The 21,051-nt window shown below is 33.6% G+C and overlaps 2 protein-coding genes across 7 annotated transcripts; both read right to left on the bottom strand.

The window, feature by feature from the left end:
• Positions 1–1,842: 1,842 nt before the first annotated feature.
• On the bottom strand, positions 1,843–15,976 carry LOC105252781. 6 transcript variants are annotated; one of them, XM_020027998.2, is made up of 11 exons: positions 13,048–15,976; positions 10,006–12,960; positions 8,593–9,939; positions 7,374–8,105; positions 5,884–6,213; positions 5,023–5,533; positions 4,592–4,773; positions 4,354–4,501; positions 3,925–4,131; positions 3,238–3,353; positions 1,843–2,409 (listed from the first exon to the last, which is right to left on the bottom strand). In XM_020027998.2, the coding sequence occupies exons 1-11, from the start codon at positions 15,533–15,535 to the stop codon at positions 2,291–2,293; spliced, it is 9,135 nt and encodes a 3,044-aa protein (XP_019883557.2). In that variant the 5' UTR covers positions 15,536–15,976; the 3' UTR covers positions 1,843–2,290. The 6 variants fall into 6 exon arrangements, with proteins under 6 accessions (XP_019883557.2, XP_019883555.2, XP_019883556.2 ...); XM_020027996.2 differs by having other exon boundaries at positions 8,593–12,960; XM_020027997.2 differs by having other exon boundaries at positions 8,593–12,957.
• A 581-nt stretch (positions 15,977–16,557) lies between these two features.
• LOC105252782 (ESF1 homolog) lies at positions 16,558–19,715 on the bottom strand. Its single transcript, XM_011260357.3, has 7 exons — positions 18,889–19,715; positions 18,623–18,801; positions 18,239–18,349; positions 17,960–18,160; positions 17,643–17,862; positions 16,801–17,573; positions 16,558–16,730 (listed from the first exon to the last, which is right to left on the bottom strand). The coding sequence occupies exons 1-7, from the start codon at positions 19,580–19,582 to the stop codon at positions 16,617–16,619; spliced, it is 2,292 nt and encodes a 763-aa protein (XP_011258659.1). The 5' UTR covers positions 19,583–19,715; the 3' UTR covers positions 16,558–16,616.
• Positions 19,716–21,051: the final 1,336 nt, after the last annotated feature.

The raw sequence follows: 21,051 nt of genomic DNA, 5'->3' as shown, positions 1-21,051 counted from the left end.
ATGTATTTGAATATTTCTTGCGTTTCATATGCAAGAGACACGAGTGTTCGCTCGACATTTACTGACGATGTAGTCATGTCGTTTTTTTTTAGTTACACTTTCACATATTTCCTCGCAAATTTTTCCCTGCCTTCAGATCCCGATAATATGGTTATTTTTTTTCTTAAATATTAAAACAAAGTGCAACTAAAAAGAACAGACACTATATTATTTTATATATGTATATATATATATATATATATATATATATATATATATATGTATATATATACTACTAGTCAATGACGGGTCAAGTGCAATTCACGAGCTATGAGCCCGTCCTTGTTTAGCGCGTAAGTGCTCTTTAAAAGCGCGATTGCACGTTAGGTATAATACTCGTAATATACGTACGACTTGTACTGCTGTTACGCTATGATATTTGGTTTTTTTTTGCTCAAAATACTTTACGATGTTGTAATCATGTGCGGAATGTTAATTAACGTGTGTGTGATGTTTTGTAAAGCAAGTTAAATCGTGCACAGCAATTTTTACAATAGCACTCGACGTTTACTCTCAAATTTTGAACAAAAACATTATAAATAAGGAAACGTATCGCGCGCGAGAAAAAAATGCAGGATATTTACATGGATTGATCTTTGATATGATACGATTGCAACGCTCGAACACACATGGAGAGTATTACATTTTTTACGACGATGTTCTCTGCTCTCAACAATGCTGCCGATATAGTTATATAATTGTATTGTCGATCAATTGTTTCCGTCGTGAAAACTCGTGTCTATACAGTTTATACAGACAAAAAAGATTGAAACAAAAAACCGAGATCTATAAGAATTAATTTACTTACAAGATGCTGCACGACAACGTTGTATTCTTTGCGCGTAAGTCACTGTTATTTTAGAAGTATCTTGTACAGATTACAATACAAACTATAACAATAAGACATATTACTCTGACATTATACAAAGTTTATGCAACGACATGCCAAAGTTTATATTTTGCAACTTGCTCATTTTTTAAACGGTCGCAATTATACTATCGTTATTCTGTATGTGTACATAAATGCAAAGTAATCAACACAATCTTATATAAATATATTGTAAATCATTGGATAGCGAAGAGAGAAAGAAAGCGCATTGTTTAAAATGTGGATGCTGTGTTATAAGTATGTAAAAGCACATAAAAAAAGAAGAAAAGATGTTTATTCGCATCTAACTCATAAAAAAATACTAATCCGAAGATTATGTCGGAAAAAAATAAAGAGGATGATATATATTTTTAAGAAAATTGCCATCTTTTCTTTTTAATTCCACATTTTTATTCTTTTCCCTTCTGTTCTACATATATATATGGTGGTCGACAAAAAAAGACTGCTTTATAAAAGTACTGTTAATGATTTACGTGTGATTACTTTTCTCCTGAATAAAATCTATCCAAGTTGGATAATTTCAAAAAAATTTTAAGCACATTTGTCCAATCTAAAACTTGATATTGCTTGAAGAAAATTTAAAAAAAAAAGTACAATCTACTAATGTGTGTACAGATTGGATAATTATATAGTAATTATATTTAAATATCGGCAAATTAGATGAAAAAATATTAATTTTTGCATCGATGAAATTTAAAATAAAACATTATATATTTTGTGTTACATTGTAAGTCTTTTTAATATTACAATTGAATTATAAACACAAAAATTGTAGCAAAATCGTTTAATTAACGTAAAATTGTGTGTGTGTATAAAATATATATTATATATAATACTATATATATATATATATATATATATATATATAATTATGTATATATAATATATATTATATACATTAAGTTATACACGTGTTAAATAAGTTTGTATTTCACAAAATTTTAATATACAAGTGCAATAGATAGATAATTAGAAAAAGAAACCCAATATCAAGTTTACAAAAATTTCAAATTAAAAAACTATCAGATTTTTGAGGAAGTGTACGATTTCTCATAAACACTGTATATTTATACCTTGTTAATTCTGATAAAACAATCGAAACTAAACATTCAGTCTTTTCGAACAATTCACCGTTTATCCCGCACTAAATATACACGTAGCAAAAATTCAACATCACAAGTTAAACTCATTCCGCGATTATGTACATGTGATCCTCTTGTTATGAAATACTCGAGAAAAATTTTGCGCATACTCGTCGTTCGTAAACGTACATTCAATAAAAAAATTAGCTACTTTAATATAATACATACTGCATCAATACTATACAGCAATGGTTTTTTTTATTCGGGGGAATAATTGTGTTCATGTTTTAAGCATCTTTGACACCAAAGGCTTTGTCACTTGTTGACGGGTCGATGGTGTACAAAAATCACACAGATAACTTTTTTTGTCAACCACTACTCCCTTGGTCTCCACGCATTCTGAAAAAGATATGCATATTATGTATACATCTTTCTTATATGATGCACAATATTGAGCTCCGACAGGAATTGTACAAGAGCAGAGATGTTTAATTTAATTTATTTTCATCGATTTTTCCTTCTTTCTTTCAAGATTTATTTCTTATTTTACAATCTATAGAAAAAGTATGCAATAAATGAAATAATACTAATTATTGTACTTGATCATAAATAAGCAGAGATAGAGAAAATACACATTGGACCAAACATCATTCACTCAAACATCTCTGCACTATAGTATCCTCTGCAATTTGTGATCCTCCTCTGTTTGGCACAGAGGTAATAAGAAATAGAAATGCAAATGTATATATGTATTATGTATATATGTATTATAAATAGCAAATAATTTAAATACGGCTCTTAAAATAGTGATAGTCAAACAAAACTGATGGCGCGTGCAAATGCTCAAATGCTCCTATATCACAACATGCAATGAACTTGACATTTTGAGCACCAATGAGAGTTTAAATTAAATTCTTAAGTTATACCGGATATATTTAGAGATATATTAGAGATATATTAGACATAATAAAAATAAAATTTCTGTGGGGCAACAATACATTGTTTTTATAATTAAATATAGTATCTATAATTATAAAAAAATATACGAATCCATATGCTTGATTTCTACAATGATAAATCTCATTGATCAAAGTTATAACGATGTTTACTGTGTAAAATTATTGGAAATTATATCATTCAAACATGCTGTATGTGATGTATGTGCATATATATATGGTGCTCAAAATGTTAATGGTAACAGAATCATATGAAACATGGTGTCAATACCTAAGTGCAGATATTTGTCACATGCGCTGCAATGCACTAGATTCGCTTCCAGGTCGAGCCTTTGGGCGGTATGACAGCGACTGCAGTGCGGGCAATAGCGACCCTTTCGCCACAGCCTTGTTATCGCATAAAGATCATGTGGTTAGTGAATTCAGGTAAGGGTATATTATGTATTATAGCGGTGCTCGCGCTGGTATACAGGAAGGAAGAACGGGAATTAAAAGTATCTCATGTAATAATGCACTCGTATTAATGCTCGTTCAATTCAATGCTAGACAAAAATCTTTTTTCAACAATTAAAAGATAAATTTCTTTCGACAAATTATAGTTCAAGGACGCGAATAAATGACAAAACTATATTTTTTAACTAACACGAATTATGTTTTCTGTTTTTTAATTTAACTTTACCTCATTTTACTTTAATAGAATCTGAATTTAAGAAAGGAAAAAAGACGTACTTATTTATTTCAAGATATTCGGTATTAAAACTTTAAATATAGCAAAAAAATGTCCAGCAAATTAAAAAAAAGATTTTTAAGATATTTCTCCCTGTTTGCATCTATTATTAAGTATCATATAACGAAACGAGAAAATGTTGAAAGTGTTATGGTATGAGCTATGGAAATCAAGCAACTGAAGCCCAGCAGTTTAAAAGAATCAATATCGCGCGTCGTGGACTATACTTACTTCGAACATGGTACACAGAGCGTTGAAACGTATACTCGAGTATTTTTTTCGCCTTTCTTGTACTCGTGCTGCCATTGCGCGACGCTATTTCTATCCGAATTAGCACCACCGGCTTCCCTAGAGCCACAGTTTGCGCAGACGGCGCACTCCTGACAATGCCATCTTCCCTGTGGTACTCGTCGTAAGCCGACGCAGTATATGTGGTACCTAAACATATGGCATTAAATTATATCCAATTGATAATTTCGCAAGTTTATACATCACAAATAATTAACTAAGAAATTATAATTTATTCTTTTTTTCTCTTTTACATATTTTCCTTTTATTCTCTTTAAATAAAATAGGCAACATTGAAGTATTAAACCAAATTTTCTGAAATATAAATTATAAGCTTTTGAATTATAAGTTTGTAAATTATAAGCAACTCACCCACGATCGCACATATCACAGAAGAGCATTTTATCTTCGTCCGCAGGATCGTGACACTGGGCACACGTTTTACAATCGGTACATTGCCATGCGTACGACTGAATGTGTGGAACCATATCTAATGTTAAATCTATACAAGATGGATGAACTGAAAACGATAATAGCCTTGATTAGTTCTGTGGAAAGTTCTGTTGTCTCTGTCTTTGTTAAAATGAATTCGCAAACTCGTAATTTTTACCATTTCCGTTGCAAGTACCGCATTGGATTAATATTTCATTCTTGTTATGCTTATTTAGGACTTTTAAACACATCTTGCATTTCAATTTTACGTCGTCCTTTGAGTTCGAGATTTCCATATCCACATCATCCATGGTCGATTGAGATTCTTCTGTATCTTGTGTGCCCTCGCTGGAGGATGAACTGTGTTAAAAAAAATATCACCATTATATTTTTGCAATTATTTATAATATTATTATAAGTATCAGAATGCTCTATATAAAGGAGTAAAATAAGGTATTATAAAACTATTATAAAATTATAAAATTATTATAAAATTAAAATGAATTCTAAATCGATCAAAAAAGAAATACGCAAATTTTTACATTTTAAATAGGAATTATTTTATGAGATTGATTTTAAATTTAAAATTTTTAAAAATAAACTATTAACCTTGAGTCATCGGAAGACGATTCGCTATCGCTATCACTCTGAGAACCTTCCGATTGGCTGTCGCATTTACGTTCATTGGGCCGCGTAGGTCCATACAAGACCGTGTTTAGCGGATAATATCTCAATTCTGCCGGCGTATATTCCCGATAATAATCGGTATACTGTCCTGGTATGAGCGCGACAGGGTAATGACCGACCTTATGTTCCGAATCGATTTTCTGTTGTTTCTTCGGAACATGAATCGTGAAAGTCTGCAGATCTAAGCAACATTTGCGATTTTCTTTGCGAGCTTTATTTAAGTTACTATTCCACGCAAACGCTGATTGTACCGCCATTTCCGCAAGATCTATCCTATTTTTTTCCGCATTCGTCGCAGCCGTTAATTCCTTTTGCTTCTTGGAATGCTCCTTGACTTGTTTCTCACGCATATGCTTGCGATACTCTTCATATTGATCAGGAAAATCACTACACATTACGTCCAATACTTCTGAACTACACACTGCAGTTAATCCTGTGGATAACAAAAGAAATATATAAAGTCAGAATAATGTAATAAAATAAAACGGAAAAGTATAAAAGCACAACTCACATTTTCTAATCTGTTTAAGGTTTTTAAATTTGTTATTATTTTTTATTTTTTTGAAAAATATAAATCATTTCTGTTACATCAAAATAAAGAAATCTCATAGCAATTCATTCAAATTAGCGCATGTGAGTGACTTTATCACAAATCTTTTGGGTAATAAACAGCTTTATTTCCGCAAATTATTCTTACATGATAAGATAAATTTGTAAGTGTATGATGAGAGAGAGATTCATCTATGGAAAATTTTCTTCTACAAAAAGTCTTTAAAGACTTACCCATATCACACATTGCTTCACTCACTAATCCATTCTCTCTCAAATAATTTCTCTCTTCCATATCAACTACTCTGCGTTTGAGATCAGGATATTTACGCTTAAAAGATTTTACACCAAGATATTGTGATATCTGTTCTTGTATCATAAAAGTTTCACCCTTTCGATCCAATGGCCATTCATATTCTGCTATTTTATCAACAGTAAAGGGTCCTTCATCAGGATCAAAATTAATCTCCATCCTTCGATTCTTTACTTTGACTTTTTCTGATTCTGTTGTAGCAGTACTCAGGACACTACCTTGCGATTCTTCATTTATTATTGTCTCTGAAGCTGCAACATTGATTTCGAAAAATTAACTTCAACATAGGAAAACATAACCAATACATTATCATCATTTAACAATTTTAAATCTGTTTATATTTTCTCTAATATCAAATTTATTGATATAAAATCGATGGAAACAAAAGATTTATACATTACTATATATATGTTACTATTAATAAGTTAATCAAATTGTTATATCTTTCTCATATATAATTTTATAATATATATTATATATAATACATACTCTTTCAATGAACTTGTAAATATAAAAAATTAAATTCCTTGCAACACAATTTCAAACATGACATCTATATTATATTGACACATATTTGTGTATATATGCACATACTTTTTTTCACCACAAATGTATACAAATATATGAAAATAATATATACTTATATAGATGATATACGAATTAATATGAAAGCTTTTAGTGCAGCTAAGCACAACATAATTGCAACACATATTGCAAATAAGCAAAATGATGTATATTGTCTCGCAGTTGAATACATTATTATAATCTATTTAGTTTACTTGAGGGACATCTTATGCCACAAGAAAAGATCTATTTTTAGCTAGCTTGAAATTGGATGTGTACCAATATATTCAATTCAACCAACTGAGCTGTGTATGTGTTCAAAAATTAAAAACATTTTTCTACATATTCATATGTAATAAAAAAATTATATATATCATATGTTAATATATACAACATATTGTGTATTTTTTTATCAATAAATCTGGTGAAAATATAGTGATATATTTAATAATTATATACTAATGCACAGTATTTACAATTAGATAAATTAAAGAAAAATTCAAGAATTATTTCTAAATTTCAAAATTTTAAATGTAAAAACTAACAATAATTTCAATAATAATAATAATAATAAATCAAATAACAAAAACAACACACACACATATAATTCCATCGATAAAATATTATCAATAAATTTGATATTAATATAATAATAAAATATATTAAAAAATATTAAAACACGTTTGTTATATGATAGCAACCACTACGTATTTGAAGCAACGAGCGATATCTGTGCTATCGTTAAGTTGCCAAATGATTAATGACAGATATAACAATGGAAATGTCATATTGTTGTCATTGTTATGTAATAATTTATTAATTAAAATTCATTAATGCAAATACATACCCGGTGCTGATATGTTTCTAGCAGGTGTTTGAGACCTCGAACCGGATTCGGCGCTCATTCTTGTCTCCTCGTCTATCACCTGTACCGTCGAGACTGTTTCGCCTCTGATGGCCATCGAGTCCGCTTGCTTCTTCGACGTCGGCGTCAGCCAGTTTGAGTGTCCGGGAGGAGGTACAGGTATCTCCTTAATCTCAGACGCTCTCGATGACCCGTCCGACGCCTTACCTGCACTTTTATTCTCGGCGTACTGTTTCATCGCCGTCTTCTGCGTCTTCTCAGAAACGATCTCTAAGACTGCTCTCTCGTGCTGTTCGCCAGCTTTCGAAGTCAATGATCCAACGGTGGACGTTTGACTCGTGGACGCTCTCGCCAGATCTTCTTCAACGAACGTTAATTTTTCAGAATCCAATTGTACCGCAACGTATCTCGAGTTCCGAGGCTTTTGTATCTTGGGTTCCGAGGCTTTAAAGGTCGAGTCCCTTTTTCCCGTTTCTTTGCGACTCGTCAACGCGAGTTTTTCTTTACTCGCGGAACTCTTACAATCCATAGGCGGTTGTTTTAGTGCCTTGTATAATTCTGATGATTTTCGAAGAGAATCTTGCTGTACCGGTGGTGTTTCATCAATGGTAATGACAGCCATCGTCGATGCTTCTATAGCAGACAAATCTTGATCTATACGAGACTTCTTTCCAACTTGGGGTTCTACGTTATCTAGTTTCCGTTTACCGCGACCTAGAATAAAGAAAAATATATTTTAGCATTCTCTTTGTTAAAATTATTAAAATATCTATAAGAGGATTATGGCGATGAGCACAAATGAAAATTATTGTAAATACTTTTTATTTTTAAAAATTTTTTCAGAGAATATCTTTAAAAAAGATGAAGGTTAAATTAATAGAAAATTTTATCGCTGATTTTTCTTGCAATATAAACAAAAATGTATTTAAGAAACCAAGTTGATGTTTGCTCGATTAATAAAATTTAATAAAGAAATTATGTCATTTTAACAAGTTACTGCAAAATCCATTGACTAAAACTAAATTTGAATCAAATATAATAATATGTTGACAACTCTATCGAAGTCACAGTTATTTTATGTACAATACGTTTAATATTATATAGAACTTAAAAACTATATATTCCTACAAAAAATGAAACGAATGTATATAATTTATCTACATTCTGTATATATCATGAAATATTAATGAGAGAAACAAACCTCGTCCTCTGCCTCTCTTGGGCGGAGCGTAACTTTTTTGATTTCTGCAGGTTCTTTTAGGCCGTTCGTTTTCCCTGTGTTCAAATGGCTGTGGAGGAGCTTGTTGCATCTCGCTTGCTTCCAAGGACAAGGGGTCCCTGGATATCAACATTTGCGCGGATGATTGAACAGGTTGCTGTTGAGCTGCTATCGGGTTTCTTCGTGGCCTGCCTCTCTTTTTCGGTACCTTGATATCGGCTGTTCTACTAGGTGTCACCTCCTCTATGATGACGACGTCTTGACTAGAATTGGAATTCTCGTTGACGATTATCAACTCCGGGCGATGCTCGATGATCTCGCAATCGGACGAACCGCTTGGCGAATTGGTAGTATTTTTGCACAGAAGATCCTTGAGCTTGTCATTTACGCTTGATCCGTTATCCGTCTTCGTTGTTGGCCGCACTTGCGTGATACTAATCTCCTGGTTAATAACGTTCATCTGTTGTCGACTGATTAAACTCGATTTCGGATCAAACAACAGTTGTTGTTGTTGTTGCTGCTTTTGATCCCGACACATTACCGGTTGGATGGTGACCTCCGGCAGGATCTGCGAGAGTTGCGCCTCTAATTTAGATTTTTTGCTCTCGACCGGAGAGATCGTTATATCCTTACGCTTGGGCGATATCTCGACTTGCTGCTGAATATTCTCCGTTGATTGTTTTCTGCTTTGCAACTGCACCGGTTCGATCGTCAGCTCAGCTCGACCACCCTGTAAAATCGACGGAGGATGACCAGTCTTGAGAATCTTCAACGCGGATTCTTTGTGCGCTGTAGCGTGTTCCATGTACCTATGAGGAAAATTCACCGCTGCTGGATCCAAAGCTGCTTGAGGATCCTTGCTTTTATGCACGGAAGATTCGCCGTGATTGTCGCAGGCTACGATAGTGGGATGACCTGTCTTTGACAATTTGATCTTTATCTCCAGCGGCGAATCGGCAGCTTCTCTGCGTCTCTGTTGCTTGTCCTTTTTCTCTGAGGAACCTGAAGGCGTTGCTTCCACTACGGAAGCATCACCTGTCTTGAACAGCTTGATCTTCATCCCGAGGGACGTGTCACCGCCTTTGGAATATTCCGTATCGGTCACACGAGGAGTAGTCTTATTTTGATGATCTTCAGCGGTGGTTTCGCTCTGTACGATAGAAGCATCGCCGCTCTTCGACAATTTAATCTTCATACCGAGGGGAGATTCCGTTCTCTTAGGCACTTCCGTTTGCTGATCCCTCTCCTGTGACGGTGAATCTTCCGTTGACTCCGTTTTATCGGGCAACGCATCTGCAGATTTGGATACTTTAATCTTCGGGATGACACCTGTAAATGATTCGGAACTTCGAGGTATGTCTTGTTCTTCGGTTATGGTCGATGATATTATCTCACCTGTCTTCTTGAGCTTAAACCCAAAGGACTCCGGTGTCTTTGTCGTATCTTGCGCCACTTCAGATTTTTCTTTCTGTCTCGTTTCTTTAACGTCGTCTGTAACTTCAGAGTGTATAATAGATGCGTCTCCGGTTTTGGATAATTTTATCTTCATACCGAGCGGCGATTCTGTGCGCTTAGGTGGTTCGGGTACTTCCAATTTATCTTTTACATCTTCAGTGTTATCTACAGAAATAATAGATGCGCCGCCTTTACATTTGCTTAACTTTATCTTCATTCCGATTGGAGAATCAGTTCTCTTTGGCAGTTCTGAATTATCCTGCTTCTCTTTCGCCTTCCCGGATGAATCCTTTGCATCTTCGCAGGCATCCGAAGATACGATGGAAGCATCACCAGTTTTCGATAGTTTAATTTTCATACCAATTGGAGAATCGGTTCGCTTCGGCATGACTTCTCTGTGCACCTCCTCCGAAGATTCTTGCCTGTCGGTTTGAATGATAGATGCATCACCGCTCTTGGAGAGTTTGATTTTCATCCCTATCGGCGATTCTGTTCTCTTCGGGCTTCCCTGCGGTATCTCTAATTTCTCCTTGTGCTTTATAAGATTTTCCTTGGTGCAATCCTGTTGTCTGTTGGAATCGGAAATAATCGAGGCGTCTCCAGATTTGGATAACTTTATTTTCATACCGATGGGCGAATCCGTTCTCTTCGGCTCCTCAATTTTGTACTTTGTCTCGTCCGAATGATCGTATTTCTCCGAACCGACGATGGAGGCGTCACCAGACTTGGATAGTTTGATTTTCATGCCGAGAGGAGATAACGATGGCGCGTTTTCGGTAGTATGCCACTGATTGATCTCCTCCACATTCTCGTTGGATATTATAGAGGGATGGCCTCCCTTCGACAATTTCAATTTGATCTTTCCTAACTTCTGACCTGGACTGTCCTCCGGATTCGGCGAATTCGTGGCCGATCGGATCTTTGGGCTTTTCGGCGATCGGGGTTCGCTGCAGTCCGCGATCGCGGATTTGGCAATCTTTAAGATTATCCTCGGCGAGCCAACATTCTCAGGATCTGAGTGCTTTTCCTGCAAGTCCTTGCGCGGTGTATCGATGCCCTTTAACTCTGTCTTGTCGATCGATTTCGGTGATTCCAACATCCTCGAATAAGCGATAGCTCTCGCATCCTTCGGTATAAGAAGACTATCGTTCGGGCTGATGGAAGAGTCTAATACTTTAGCTGATTCCGGAACAGGTATTTCAATCTTCGGCGGTTCCTTCAATCGCTCCTCTAATATCGACACTCTCGGGAGCATCTCGCAAGTCTTCAAAATGCCTTCGCTCGACAATGACCTAATGTCAGATATAGTGCTCTTTTCCTCGTGCATTGATTCCTCTACTTGTACATTCAGAGAAATATCCGTTTGCGCGGGAGGAACATTCTCAGACAAAGTCTTTAAACACGTGTTCTTTTCCGTATTCTTTTCTTCATTCGGTTTAATCTCTTCATTTATCTTCTCAGCGCTTTTTTCTTCTACATTGGGAATGTTTCGTGCTTGTGTCGCGAATTTCCGCTCGTTCTCCAGCTTTGCAGCTTCCGATATTATCTCGGCTTCGGAGATGGAGATGGAATCCGCAGCAGTGACATTTCGCAGATTCGCTAATTCGGATTCGGCGTTCGCGTAATTGTCAATTTCATCAGATACATAAAGCTCCGCATTAGCCTGTTTCGTTATGTCCTCCACGACGCTTTCCATCATTTTTGGCGAGAGCACCAACGGCGAATCTATCGTTTGCTCCTCGGACTCTTGTAAGAACTTCACCGCAGACTCTAATTCGGATATCTCTGAACTTGATTGCGAATTCTCGATGACAATCGGCGTGTCGACATTTCGGGAAAGATCCTCTCTTGGCATCACGCTCTCTAATAAAATATCCTGTGGCAATTCCAGTTTGGTATCATTTTCCTCCAAATCTTCCATTGATTCTAATCGGTTATCCTCAAAATCTATATCTAAATCGTTCTGTGGCAAACTACTATCCGCTTCAAGAGGTTCCTTTACTTTTTCTTCGTTTATAATTTCATTCGCTGGTTCCGTATTTACATCTTTGTTCGTTTTTAATGAAATATCTTCGTTTTCGATAGTTTTGTCGTTAATTGCTGCATTGATATCAATCTCACTTGTTTCACTATCTCTATTCGTCAAACAATCAGTAATCACGTTTGTTATATTATCTGAATTTTCCGTCATGCTTGTTTCACTTTCATTTGTTCGATCGAATAGGAGTTCCATATCGACATCTTTATTTAACGTCTCTTCTAAAGTTTTGTCTTCGGTTTGTATATCCTTTAATGTAGAATTTTCATTATCCGATATAAGATTCAAATTCAAAAGTCCTTCTAAATTATTTGCAGTTTGTATAGTTGGAGCATCCACGCTTTCTGAATCCTGAGATAGTTTTTCTGTTAGATTTTCCGTATTCGTTCCTTCATTCGAATTTTCTTGTATTAAAGACATGTTGATGATATTAATAATGTTTGATTGTACATCATTGGCATTAATAGATTTCTCAATTGGTTCCACAATTTTTTCTTCCATTATAGATGTTACATTAGCATCGATTAATTCTTTTGATTCCTTTATAGGTTTTTTTATATTTTCGTCGCACGATTTTATTTCTTCATTGGCTTGTAAATTAGCATCCTTTGGATTTGCTATTTGAGTATCAGATTTAGAATCAGTTTTGGAAATATCAGATTCTAGAACTAAGTTCATTTCATGAGTTTCAGCCTTAGTACTTTTTTCTATAACATCTTTTTCCTTTAAATTTGGCACAAAAGTTTCGTTTTCTCTAATCTCCTTCTTGTTCGATACTTCAATAGCAACATTTTCTTCGATTTTATCTTCCTTCCTTTCTGTAATTGTATCACACAAAGAACTTGTTATATCATCTTCTGAAACAAACAAATTATCAGTTAATGGTGAGTTTATATTGTATTCAAATATATTAGAGGATGTAAAATTTTCAAAAATTAATTTACCTTCTATTTGTGTAGTAGAGTTATTTGCATCACTTTTTTCATCTAATGACTCGGATTGATCACATATTTGTTGTGATTCAGTTTCTGGCATTTCACTTTGATTCTTGTCCATAGATACTATTTCCGATATTTTCATCTCCATATCCTCTATTTTTTTAGTTTCATGTAATGGCTCGTTTATACTTTCAATTATGTTACTTGAATCTTCATGCAATATTGAAGTAGATAAATCTTCAAGTTTATTAGACACAGTATCATTAATATCATTGACTTTAGGTATTTCTAATATAGATGGAAGCTGTTCAATAGATTCATCATGTTTGACTGAAATTAATGATTCAGATGCAAGGAGATCCTCTTCTGTGTGGATGGTTTCTACAGAATTATTATTATTAGTTGAATTTGTATCACTCTGTGTTACTAAATTTGTGGAGCATAAATCTGAGTTTTTATCATCTAGCAAATTGCTACTTAAAGATTGTTCATTAATCATTCCATCTTTTTTTTCAACATATGGCTGACTTAATGATGTATTTTCATTTAAAACTAAATCTTCATTATTCTCAATCATGCTTGAAGCAGTTTGAAATGTATTTTTATCATTTGATACAGATATTCCTTCTGCATTGGCCAAGTCCATATTATCTTGATTATCAGAAGTTGTAGCAGTTGATGTAAGATCTATTTTTGTAACAGCTGCTTCTTGAGATTCATCATTAATTTTATTCGTTATTGAAATGATTTCCTGTGTTGACTGACAACTTTCAATGATGGGATTTTCTTCCCGGGAGTCATCACTTCTACTTATTATTTCTGTTATACTTAATTTCTTATCGGACACTTCAGTTATTACAGAATCCTGAATTTCACTTGCAGATTCTACAAGAGTATCCTTATCTTTAGGTACATCTTTTATATCATCCTTCACATCATTATCATCAATAAGAGAACAATTATCATTAATTTCTTTTGTATCTAATTCTTTTTCATTAGAAATCATCGAACTGTCTTGCTTTTCTACTTCAGGAATAAGTACTGATATATTTAATTCTGAATCAATATTTTTTACTTCTTGACATTCATCTATATTTACTTTTTCCATTAACGATGTACTGGAAGTATTTTCAAATGTATCTATAGTTTTTTGAGAAGTTTTGTTGGAAGATTGATATTCTAATGATATTCCTTCTGTTGTATTTGTTTTATCTATTTCTGTCTTATTTTCATTTTGTTTATGCATGCTACTTGAGCTCTCACTGTTAAATTCTGTTGTTTTATATAATTCAGAATCATCTACATTCTCTTGCACTTCCAGAATCTGTTGCAACAATTCACTTTGACTAGAATGTTCATACTTTTCAATGCTTATATTTGGACTTTCTGTTCTATTATCAATAACAACTTCTACTTTTGATTCTTCTGAAATAGTTATACTTGCATTATCGTTTAACTGTGGAGATTTTTCAGCATTTTGTTCTGACATATTAATTTCAGGATTTTCTTCAATTACTTCCTTCTCTTGTATTGTAGAAACACCAAGCAATAAAGTTTCTTGTGAAAGTGATGGAGTCTCTTTCAAAAAGTCACCATCATTTACATCTGTTTCTTCTGAGTCCTCAGAATTATATGCTTCTCCTATCAATTGCAAACTTTTACTAATGCCACCAACTGTTACCACAGACTTTGTATTTGTCAATGTCTTTTGACTTTCATTTGTTTCATCAAATAATTGATCTTTTGTTTTTTCAACAATATCCTTTTCATCCTTGGGAGAAGCAGCATCTACTTGTTTATTCTGAACAGTATCCTGTAAAGTATCATCTAATATAACAGTCGATGAATTAATTTCAATGCATGATGTATCATTGGAAGACAATTCTGATCCACAAACTACAGATGTATCACCAGTTACCTCTTTGATATTTACGTCGGAAGTTTTATCACATGTAATTACAGGATCTATTTCTGTATTTTCTGAAACACTCTTTTCTGCAGTAATCGACGAAAATTTCTCACATATATCTTTATGGGTATGATCAAGCGTTACATTTTGCATCTCACAGATTTCATTAGTTGCACATTTGCCCGACATAATATTGGACTCGTCGGCGTTAGAAATATCTATATTATCAATGTTTGTGGCATGAACACTATTAGAACTCGACGTATCCTTGACTGCATCCTGTTGTGTTTCTAACTTTGGATCCAACTGCGAGGTCGATTCCATCTTCGATTCCGTGATAATTTGCGAAAGCGCGGCAATTTCGCTTTCCAAAGTCGAATCGCCAACAGTCTGATCACCAGATTGCACGCCGATGATGTCGTTGATGTCCATAATGCTCAGAGCCTCGGTATCATATGTCTCAGTATCGCTGTCAATGCCATAGGGTGTATAGCCAGTCGGGGAGTTGTCCTTGGAAGATTTCTCTCTCTGTTCCTGATTCCTGTCCTTGGAGCCGAATAGGCCCATCTTAGAACCCTCGGACATTGTTTTGACGTTCCGTGCAGAGGACGTTGTTACACCTGCCACTGCTGTTATACATTTATGCCAACTTTTTTCTCTCTATTTGGTCATGCACAAACAAGCTCCCTTCCTGCCCCGATCGAGGGTATCTCGGGTCACTGCAAGTGTATCGTGCGTCAAGTTTGCTATATCATCGACGGTGATTGAGCTTGCTTTACTTACCGCTACATCGTTCATTTATTTGTTTTCACCCGAATTGCACGAACATAACCAATATTTCTCTTAGCCTGTTCGCGAATCACGATCTCGATGACTTACAAAGGTAACATAACTCGAGAAAAGAGTATTGTGTCGTCTCGTCCACTGCTTAACTTTCAGCCAGACGAGATCGATACAAGTGTATATACACACACCCTCTTTACGGTTTTGAAAATATATTTTGCCAAATATCTCGTAAAACGTTCACTAAATATTGACGCCAATTGACGCTGAGAAACTCGACGGTGATGAAATTCCCTAACGATTAATGGCCGGTACACATGTCACTGCGACAAGAAACGATAGCCAATCATCTTTTGTTTTATATGTATTAGGATTCATTTAACGAATTATTCGTCAAAATGAATTTGTCTGAATATACAAAAAAATAAAATATCATTGCAATACTTAATAAATTTTTTAAACTATAATTAATTACGTCTTATAATTAAGTTTCTTCACATACAGAAAAAAAACATTTTATTTATAAAGTATATTTTTGTGACATATTTTCTAGAAACATCTCTTTTAGCTGCTACTATATAACTTTATTATATCAATTTTTGTATATATAATCCTTTTTAATTTTGTAATTAATATATAATAATGCAATTATTCTATTAATTTATATTAATGTAATTATTCATCAATTTGTAATCTCGTTTATTTACATTTCAACTTACATTAAACATTATTGTGTTGCAAATTTAAAATATGTTTAAAACTCATACAACACAAATTATGAAATATAAGAACATTATTTCTTATATATACACTTATATATACACTTTATTTTTGTGATACTTATTTATAATAATTCATATAATGAGAATGTGTGATGATTGAATTATCCTTTTATTGGTTGTGAGATATTTTGCGTTTTTTTCTTAACGGATTTAACTAGCGCTTGTAATTCCGTCGATAATTTTTCGTTTGTTTTTGGCTTCTTAAACTGTTGAGTCTGAAAGATTTGAAACAATTTATATATATGTATAATGTATAAATTGCTAATGAAAATATTTCTTACTTACATCTTCTGTATGCAGTTCATTATCAGCTCTCCTCTTTAACTTTTCACTAACTAGAGCTTCTGTACCCTTTGTCTTCCTATAATGTGGATCTGCGGGATCGATATTAAAATGATGTGATGTGTATAAAGCGGTGAATCTCGGATCTTTGACATCAATTTCAAAATCATCATCTTTTATTTCCTCTTGCATGTTCTTTTTGCTGAGACGTTTTCGTTTGGATTTCGACATGGTAGCATTTTCCTCAATCTGCTTCATATTGAAGTGTTTCTTGCCATCATCTTGATCCATCAGAAGTAATTCTAATTCGGCTCTACGTTGATTTTCTTCCTGCTCATTCGACGAATCTATATCACTAGCTTTTTTATCTTTTCTTTCTTTCCTATGGGATGATTTCTTGTTTTTAAATTCTTCTGCAAAATACTTATCATTCAGATCTACATCAGGTGGCAAAGAGTTTTCTGAATCGCTTTTCTGACTTTCTTCTTTAAGCTTCTTTTCTTCTCTCTTAGCTTTCTTTTTCGCTTTGCGTTTCTCCAGATACTGCTCGAAAGGTGTGAGTTCTTCTTTATTTTTCATTCTCTCCTTGACCAATTTCTCAGCTTTTTCTTTGGCGTCTAAACCCCATGTAAATTCCAATTCGACATCTTTGTTCTTCTTTGCCTCTTCTTCTCCTTCAATAGATTTTAGTAAAGATTTATATTTTCCAATTGGATCATCATTCACTTCTGATTCCAAATTATCATTGTTTCTTTCAGTTGTATCTTCCTTTTCCTCTGCAAAATATAAAAACATTAAATATATGGATTAAATAAATAAAATAATGATATAGTGATCTCACATACCTGATTCATCTTCACTACCACTCGCCAAATATGTCTGTAGATAATTTTCATCGATATTCTGCAATTTTCCAGAATTCAGCTTTTGAGTAAATTCTTGCCTATCTAAATTTGTTTCATCCCATGTTAATTGAACTTTAACTTGTTGTAAGGCAGTTGTTGTAAATTGTCTTGGTTCATATTTTGCAGGTTCTGGTATCTCGGTACACGTCTCTTTAGGTTCCTTTAACAAAGATTCCATATTTGAAAATTATATATTTCTTAACTTTTTAAGATTAATTTGTATAATACATTTTGCATATTTTGATTTTCATAGATACCTGATCAAATGTCATATCATTTGGTATAAATCTGAGATCTAATCTAGTAGCAGTCGATTCATATTCGATCCCGTCGCATTCTATGTATACTTTATTTGCCGTCTCAGTAGAATCAAACTCAGCAACAGCATAATAGTATTTCAACCGATTCAATTGATACTGTCTCAGCTTTTCCATATGATATGTTGAACCTTCCTCATTCTAAGGAGAAATCATAATTAATGAAAAAACTACATTATCTAATTGTAGTGAATATTTAAAAAAGTTCTTATTTTATACATCATCATCAATTTCATCTTCAGTATTAATATTATCTTTGTTTTTTAATTCTGTTGGGCCACTGATCTCTTCCTCCTTCATTCGCTCCTGACCAAATTCTGATGGATAAATCTAAAATTTAATAAATTATAAATTATAAAGCATATTTATAAAATTGATAAAATATGTATATATATATATATATATATATATATATATATATAAAATATGTAAAATATGTAATATATAAAATATGTAATTTTTAATTCTATTATTATTATTATAAAGAAATTATTTTAAATATATTTTTAAGAAATGCACACATATACATATTTGTTTTATATATTATTAATAATTGTTATCATTATTTTATACTCAATTTTATTATTATAAATTTATTATTACTGTAACTGAGTGGATAAGCCCGCCACTAGGTAAGAATGAATTTAACAAAATCATCAAGTCTACAGCACGTATTCTATCCCAATCCATATTACAAATAGCTAATCTATGTGTAATCTCATCTGTTGTTTCAGCTTCCTTGTCTAATTCACCCCAATTATGTTCAATGTCTTCTTCGACATCTAAAATAGATTAAGCACAAAATAAAAATTAATTATGATACATGTACAGCATATGATATATGGATAAGCAATAAAATAAAATATTACCACTAGCTTCAGATAATTCTTCTTCCGAAGAGCTATCAGTCAACAAGACACCTTCACCTCTGGCATAATTCACACTCAGATCTTTCAATCTCTCTTTAATTTCACTTGAAAGTCTGCCACTTTCATTTTCCCTTCTTGTATGCAGTTGTTTTTCATTTTCATCAAAATCTAATTGGGAAAATCCCTTCTGAAGAGATTCATTCTCGTTATTCTCTAAGGATTCATTATTAGATTCATCATCAGAACATGTCTCTTTTGGTTCCATCTGAAGCAAGTCTCCATTATTTGAGGCACAATTGTCATCGCTCTGATCATCTTTGCTTTCTTCATCTGAGGGATCTTTTACTAAACTTGATTTAGCTTTCTTCTCCATCTTCTTCTTATCCTTTGCTTTCTTTATAGTATTCTCTTTTATCTCTTCCTTTTTGTCATTTTTCTTACTTGTAGATGACACAGATGCATCTTCATCTTCGCTACTAGATAGATCATAATATTTCCTAAGATTTTCAGTAGTAGTCTGATTGATCGGTCTACCACGCTTATCGATGGTATATTTGACAGTGAATTTTTTATCCTTAAACATGTCTTTAAAACGATGGTCAATCTTTACTTTCCTTTCAGCCTTGGGGATGCGTCGAAATTTCGGATCTTTCGCGATGTGCGCGAAACGCGCATCTTTCAACATTTCATCCATTATTTCTGATATAATTATTTTCCTAAATTAAAAGTATGATAATCTTGATTCTGAAGTTTTATAAAAATGTAAGGATATATACAACGCACTTCGCATCCAACGCTGCACGTGTTTTCGTGACAGATAGGTTAGGGTTTCGCGACAGGTTGTGTTAGGTTAAGTTAGGTTAGAATGAACAGGGTTACGCCCTCTGTTAATCTAAAAAACGTGGACATGAACTACAAAACCAGTCCACGAAAGTTCTCAGAGGGTAACATATATGTGCACAATTTCTGATTCTGTTCCGTGCTATGTAAAAAATGCCTGTAGTACACGAAATGCCAATGTACATGAAATGCCATCAGTGCTGTATAGCAAAACGCATATGTATATAAATATAAATAAATTTTTAATTTTAATTTTTTAAATAAATTTTGTGGTCCTCTCTCTCTCCCTCTCCCTCTCACCTCACTCTACACATACACAAATAACACAGACACTAATATACATATAATGCATATATAGAGTGCTTCCCCAACATACAGATCGGGAAGTCGGGTTGCCTATCTGACGATCGGTCTTCTTTTACCGACCTCGCATAATTGAAAAATAATAAAATCACAGGATCGATCATGTAATTTTTTTTCGTGAAAAGTGAAAAAATTCCTTGATTGATACCTTGAATGCAAATCCGTAGGGAATGAGGAAAGTGAAATCAGCTTTCAACATTGATATAGTGTAATTGTAATATTTACGGAGCGAAGACGACGCCAAAGGGTACTTAGCTTCCTTTTCAAGCACCTTAAGATTTATCATAAATAGAAAAATTTAAGATAAATCTCAAGACACCATCCAAGTACTAAGCCCTCCCACCGCGACAAGGTGTACCCCATGGGAGGGTTATATTATATATAATTTTATATATAATATAATATATACAATTGCAGCATTTATTTTGCAATATAGTATATAAATTTAAATTTGCATAACAAGACCGTAAAACAAAATCATTAGCACGGTATTGTTTATGTCGGATATTATGTTATTCATTGTTGAAATTCATTATTAAAATATAATATAATTTGAAATGTAATACAACATAATTTAACAATTTTTTTTTTTTTTTTTTTTTACGTGGGGAAAATGCTCCTTATGCACACCCCGGCGGGACCGCTAAATAGGACCTATTTAGCGGTCCCGTCGGGGTAGTGTTGGGCTCTCCCCGCCGCCATTTTAACGGCAGGGACTACCAACTAAAAACCCCACGCGCCTTTCCTTAGTCTTTCAACGCGCAAGTCCCCGGAACCATGTGCATAAGGAGCATTAGTGGAGTAGCCCTAACAAACTACTATCCTATTATATGTTCATAATATTCACTATATTCAATATTATATACATTCAATATATATTCACAAATTTCTGAAAAAAATAATTTTCTTAATATCTTCGATATTAAACTTTAATAATATAGGCTGTTTAGATAAATTTAT

This window comes from Camponotus floridanus, unplaced genomic scaffold, assembly GCF_003227725.1.
Source record: "Camponotus floridanus strain SB8 unplaced genomic scaffold, Cflo_v7.5 scaffold21, whole genome shotgun sequence".
In the NCBI taxonomy this organism is placed as follows: Eukaryota; Metazoa; Arthropoda; class Insecta; order Hymenoptera; family Formicidae; genus Camponotus; species Camponotus floridanus.
This window is presented reverse-complemented; position numbering and strand designations above follow the sequence as displayed.